General features: G+C 51.7%; 1 protein-coding gene across 1 annotated transcript; it reads left to right on the top strand.

Annotated features, from left to right (window-relative positions):
- The first annotated feature begins 561 nt into the window (after positions 1–561).
- Positions 562–5,492, top strand: SLC35G6 (solute carrier family 35 member G6). Its single transcript, XM_070394671.1, is given in 10 exon segments — positions 562–589; positions 1,062–1,134; positions 1,136–1,276; positions 1,278–1,336; positions 1,339–1,467; positions 1,470–1,614; positions 1,616–1,698; positions 1,701–1,783; positions 1,786–1,841; positions 5,411–5,492. Coding segments are annotated over 10 exon segments (879 nt in total).
- Positions 5,493–6,649: the final 1,157 nt, after the last annotated feature.

Below are 6,649 nucleotides of genomic sequence, written 5' to 3'. Positions count from 1 at the left end.
AGGGCACCCGCACCAGGCCAGGCCCAGGAATGCCCAGCCTCTGGGAACAGGCCCATCGATGGCGACCAGCGCAGATGAGCAGGCAGCTAGGTATTTTGTCCACCAGAGGAAATATCCAATTCTATGTCCTGGTCCGTAATGCAGAGGCCTTGGTGTGGCCCCCTCGGACAGCACCGACAAAACACACAGAAGAAACACATTCCTGCAACTCCAGAGGGACCGTCCCCAAGCCTCCTCCCTGGTCTTCAAAAATCCAAAACTCAGGAGACTGAGGAACCAGCCCTCAGAGCTCCTTTCTGAAACAAGGTGAGACACGACAAATTAAAACCAAAGAAGTCTCATCACAGAGCTAGTCTTAAAGAGAAAAAAAAAAAAAAAGAATCAGAACAACTTTGGAATCACAGAGGCAGAGATGTAAAGCCAGCAGAGTGGGACACAAGAGAAAACAGACCACCCCGCCCCCCCCCCCCCCCCCCCCCCGGAGGTTCGGGGAAGAACCCCACCCCTGCCATCAGGTCACAATGGCTGGAGCTCTTAAGGGTCCCAGGGGCCCTGAGCAGGATGAGTGGAGGAAGTCCAAGGAAAGATGGTGAGTGTGAGGGCTAAGGGGCCATAGCCTCCTTCCTTATAGCTCCTGGCTGCTCCCTGCTCCCTCCTCCCCTAGCACTTGCCAGCTGTCCTAGAGAAGGAACAAATGACATACACCGTGGTGTACCCAGATGTCCCTGGAACCTGTGACATCACATAAACACATAGCGTCAGAGGCCACCTCCTCTTCCTCATACCAGCCGAGCATCGCTGGCTCTTCCTTTTCTCCTCCCAGGAACAACTTACCCAGAGAAACAGTGCTCCAGGACTGCCCACTCCCTACTTCCTGCCGTATTACCACACTGCACTGCCTCATCCATCTTTCAGGCCCTTTCTCGCTCCCGAGTTCCTCAGCAAGACAGCCTGCCCCTCTACAGTCCACGGGGTCCTAGACCCCAGCCTGACATTTGCCCTGTCTCAGGTCCCCTGGACTATGGCTGCCCTAATGCCTGAGCTCTTTTCTCCCTAACAAGCTGGCACTCACCCCTACTTCAACCTGCCAACTTCACCCAGTCATCATGGCTGGCCCGCCACTCCGCCCAGCCTCCCCCGGCACCTGTACTGCCACCACAAGTCTGCCTGTGCTCCTGCTGGGCCCCTTCTCCCAGGCGTCTTATCAGATTTCCCACTTATCCTTGCTGGAGCTGCTCATCTGTTGATGCCTCTTCCACCTCCCCTTTGCCTGGCCCCTGCCTGTATGCCCTCACTCAGGTGATGCCTGCTGGCAACACTGTCCTCGTTCACAAAAGTTTTCCATCATCTGCTCTGTTCTCCTCGCCCTCTGTCTCGAGAGCCAGGGTCTCAGTTACTAGGACTGGTATGGCCTAGTGGGCAGCTCCGTGGGACTCATCATCATTGTGGGACCTGGACTAGGGATACTACCGAGGGGACGAAGGGCCTCTACATGGCTCTGAGCTATGTGCTCGCTTTTCTGGGCGGTCTGGCACTATCGCTGGGGCTTCCCCTCCTGCCTACCAACAGTGCCTTCCTGTTTGGCTTGATGGACCTGGTGGGCTGTGTACCAGGCCTTTCTCCTTTCCCCTGCTGCCCACTGATCCTCTCCTCTGAGTTGGAGCTGTGTGAGGGCGGTGGTGATCTTTGCTCTGGTCTCCTTTGTGTGAGCTATTCGGTCTCCAAGGTCCACCCTGCCCTGGTGTGCACTATCCTGCACTCTGAGTCAGTCCACTCCCTGAGGTGGTGGTGGCCCCCGCGACGCTGCAGTATTAGGTGCTCTATGAGACTGGGGCACCTTTTCTTTTCTATTTATTTATTATTTTTAAAAATGTTTTTATTGATTTCAGAGAGAGGAAGGAAAGGAAGAGACAGACACATCAATGATGAGAGAGAATCATCAATAGGCCACCTCCCGCACACCCCCTACTGGGGACCGCAGCTGAAACCTGGGCATGTGCCCTGCCCAGGGATTGAACTATGCCTGGTTCATAGGTTGATGCTCAACCACTGAGCCACACCCACTGGCTGGGCTATTTTATTACCTAAGGACACACACACACACACACACACACACATATATATATATATATAGTTTTTAAAAAAATATATTTTATTGATTTTTTACAGAGAGGAAGGGAGAGGGATAGAGAGTTAGAAACATCGATGAGAGAGAAACATCGATCAGCTGCCTCCTGCACATCCCCCACCGGGGATGTGCCTGCAACCCAGGTATATGCCCTTGACCGGAATCGAACCTGGGACCTTTCAGTCTGCAGGCCGACGCTCTATCCACTGAGCCAAACCGGTTCCGGCAATATATATTGTTTTTTTAATTAAATCTTTATTGTTCAGATTATTACAGTTGTTCCTCTTTTTTCCCCCCATAGCTCCCCTCCACGCGGTTCCCCCCCACACCCGGTTCCCTCCCCACCCTCTGCCCTTACCCCCCCCCGCCCACTGTCCTCATCCATAGGTGTACAATTTCTGTCCAGTCTCTTCCCACACCCCCCACACCCCTTCCCCCGCACCCCGAGAATAGTCAGTCCACTCCCTTTCTATGCCCCTGATTCTATTATATTCACCAGTTTATTCTGTTCATCAGATTATTTATTCACTTGATTTTTAGATTCACTTGTTGATAGGTGTGTATTTGTTGTCCATAATTTGTATCTTTACCTTTTTCTTCATCTTCCTCTTCTTAAAGGATACCTTTCAGCATTTCATATAATACTGGTTTGGTGGTGATGAACTCCTTTAGCTTTTTCTTATCTGTGAAGCTCTTTATCTGACCTTCAATTCTGAATGATAGCTCTGCTGGATAAAGTAATCTTGGTTGTAGGTTCTTGGCATTCATCACTTTGAATATTTCTTGCCATTCCCTCTGGCCTGCATAGTTCTGTTGAGAAATCAGTTGACAGTCATATGGGTACTCCCTCGTAGGTAACTGACTTTTTTTCTCTTGCTGCTTTTAAGATTCTCTCTTTGTCTTTTGCTCTTGGCATTTTAATGATGATGTGTCTTGGTGTGGTCCTCTTTGGATTCCTTTTGTTTGAGGTTCTCTGCACTTCCTGGACTTTCAAGTCTATTTCTTTCACCAGGTAGGGGAAGTTTTCTGTCATTATTTCTTCAAATAGGTTTTTAATATCATGCTCTCTCTCTTCTTCTGGGACCCCTATAATTTGAATGTTGGTACGCTTGAAGTTGTCCCTTACACTATCTTCATATTTTTTGGATTCTTTTTTCTTTTTGTTTTTCCGGTTGGGTGTTTTTTGCTTCTTCGTATTTCAAATCTTTGACTTGATTCTTGCGATCCTCTAGTCTGCTGTTGGAACTGTGTATAATATTCTTTATTTCCTTCAGTGTATGTTTAATTTCTATTGGTCCTTTTTCATATCCTCGAGGGTCTCATAGATTTATTGAGGGTCTCACTAAATTTATCAGCGGTTTCTAGAAAATTCTTTAAAAACCTTCTAAGTGTAGTTTTGAACTCTATATCCTGTAGTTTGCTTTCCTCCATTTCTGTTGTTTGTGACCTGTTTCTTTGTCTCCGCATTTTTATGCTTCCCTGTGTTGATAGAGTGGCTTTCTGTGCTAGGTGTCCTATAGGGCCCAGTGGCTCAGTCTCCCCAATTACCTGAGGTGGACACTCTTGGTGCACCCCTTTGTGGGCTTTGTGCACAGTCTTGTTGTAGTTAAGCCTTGATTGTTGTAGTTATCACTGGGAGGAATTGACCTACAGGCCAATTGGCTGTGAGAATCAGCTGTGTTTGCAGTGGGAGAACTTCTGTGCTGAAGACACCCTTCTGGGGCAAGACTTGCTTCAGTGGGGCTTTGGTGCTCACTGAGTCTGCCCCCTGAGTGTGTCCCTTATGGATCTGAGGAGTTGTAACCGGGATGGTCCCACTCTGACCACTGGGTACACTGGCTCTTGGATCTCTAAGGAGGTGCTAATTTAGCTTCTGCCTGAGGCTACTCAGCAGGAGCTATGGAGAGATCTGCAGACTCCTCTTCTTTGTTTGGGGTTTGGAGGTGCCCAGATGAGGCCCAGCTGTGAAGCAATGCAAGCTGCTGTGGTGCCTTGGGCCTTCTTTTGGAAGTTCTGGGTCTCTCTGACCCAGCTGCAGTTTGTTAGGTAATTTTCTGATTGCAAAGGGCCAGGCCTTTCATATGCAAAAGCCTCTGCACACAGCTTGGGTGGGGTGGGGTCTCAGGGGATCAACAGGGTGGAGCAAGCAGCTATGGCTGCTCCTCAGCCCTGCCCTAAGGGGCCCTGCGTCTCAGTGTCCCGGTAATCGCTACAAGCACCTCTGAGAGAAAGCCGCCCTCGAGTTCTGCCCGCTGCCAGACAGTCCAGTTTCTCCCCGTATGAGTCTGGGTTCCAAGAGACTCGCCTGCAACTGGAGTTCAGAGCAGTCGGGAGCATGAGACTCCCTCCCGATTGAAAAAGACAACCATGTCCTCAGTTGCCAGCCCTTTCCACGTGCACCTCCATACCTCTGCACTTTACTTCCGCACCTCCTCTGAGTCTCAGTGTGCTTTTCTCTTTCTGTCTAGTTGTAGAATTTCCACTCAGCCAGCCTTGCTGTGGTCGTGGATGATGTCCATTTTGTCTTTTAGTTGTATTTTTGAAGTGGTTGTGCGAGGCAGCAATTTCCGGTGTTTACCTATGCCGCCATCTTGGTTTCTCCCCAGAATATATATATTTTTAAATATATTTTTATTGATTTCAGAGAGGAAGGGAGAGGGAGAGAGAGATGGAAACATCAATGATGACAGAGAATCATTAATCAGCTGCCTCTTGCACACCCCCTACTGGGGATCAAGTCCATAATCTGGGCATGTGCCCTTGACCAGAATCGAACCAGGGACCCTTCTGTCCGCAGGCTGATGCTCTATTCACTGAGCCAAACTGGGTAGGACAAGGATATTTTTTCCATTGCTTTTTCAGAGAGAGTGGAAGAGAGAAAGGGGTGGGGAGAGAGAGAGAAACATCAATGTGAAAAAGCCATATCGACTAATAGGGGAGAGCGAACCCACAACTCAGGTACCCTTGACTGGAATCAAACCCAAGACCCTTCAGTGTGTGGGCTGATGCTCTAATCACCAAGCAACACCAGCCACGACTTTTTTTTTTTTTTTAGAGAGAGAGAGGAAGGGGGGAGAGGGAGAGAGAGACATGGATGTGAGGGAGAAACATCAACATTGATTGGCTGCCTTCCACACCCTCCCCCGCACCCCTGACTGGGATTGAGCCCACAACCTGAGTTTGTGCCTTGACCGAGAATTGAACATGCCACCTTCTGATGTACAGGAGACGCTCCAACCGACTGAGCCACACTGGCCAGTGCGAGAGAGATGGTGGCACCTCTGACATCACTGGGGCAGTGGTTGTGCTGGCCATCACCAAGGCCCAGAACAGCTGTGAGAGGGCAGGGCAGGTGGAGGAGTGAGACTGACTTGAGAGCTGGGGGTGGGGATGGGGGTGGGGGAAAGGCAAGGGCAACTGGTGTGGGACAGGGACAGACCTTGGGGTCCAGGGGAACCGGGACCTGGTGGAAAGGGACTGCCTGGAAGACCTGGCACAAGCCTGGGGACCAAGAGATGTGGAATCCAGGCTGGGGCGAGAGGACCGGATAAGAGTAATAAATATTGTCCGAGGAGCAGCTCCAAGGAGCTGAGGCAGGCAGGCCATGAGTCACGGGGAGATCGGCACCCCAGCACAGGGAGAAGGCCATGGCTGGGGCGTTCGGAGGCCAGCAGAGCAATCAGCTGCGCTGGGGGAAGGGCGTCTGCCTGTTTTCCTTGCGTGAGATTGCCCTTCCCAGTGGCTGTGCCCCCTCCCTCCCTCCACCCCAACCCGTCCCCCCTCCCCGGCCAATTTGGGGTGGTGACGTGACATTGACATCAAACAAGGATCGCCCTGAATGTGGCTGCACAGTTTGTGTCCTCTCCGCTGTGGAAGGATAGTGGGAGCCCCCCTCCCCCACCCTTTTCCTGAAATATTCTAGAAGGGAGAGGATTCCCTAACATTCGGATGCTTAGGCCCTGACCCCCCGGGGCTCGCGTCCCGCCCCGCGGCTAATCTGCTTTTCCTGGGTCGTCACGGTCCGAGATCTCCCTCCTAGGCAGCGGCCAGCCGCCTTCCGGACAGGCCTGAGCCGAGGTCTCCGAGCGGCTCCGGCCGGGATCCCGCACTCGGGCCGCGTACAGGGCTCCGCGGTTCGCGGCCAGAAGATGCCCACCCGTCCCAGGAGGCCTCTCGGCAAATAGCTACTTCCGGACAAACACTCGGCCCGGCCGTCTTGATCGACTCATACATATTCAGCGCGACTACTGCATATTCATGACCAAGGGCGGCCCCAGCACTACCCCCTGTGGGAGCCCCGCCGGCCCCGCCTTCTTCATTACCGAGTCACGGAACAGACCATTTTCCAGCGGTCGGGGGGGGATATTAGTGACAAACTTGGGTTGAAGATGAAACACACTCCAAACTAGACTCTAAACAGCCTATATTCACCCTCGATCCCTCAAACCTCAAACCTCAGCGCGGGAGCGAGCAGTTTAGGGAGGTGGAGGCATTCAATTTCCCTTCCCCCCTGTCATTTCA

Source organism: Myotis yumanensis, unplaced genomic scaffold, assembly GCF_028538775.1.
Source record: "Myotis yumanensis isolate MYYU_CA2020_CCGP unplaced genomic scaffold, mMyoYum1.0.hap1 SCAF_16, whole genome shotgun sequence".
NCBI lineage: Eukaryota > Metazoa > Chordata > Mammalia > Chiroptera > Vespertilionidae > Myotis > Myotis yumanensis.
This window is presented reverse-complemented; position numbering and strand designations above follow the sequence as displayed.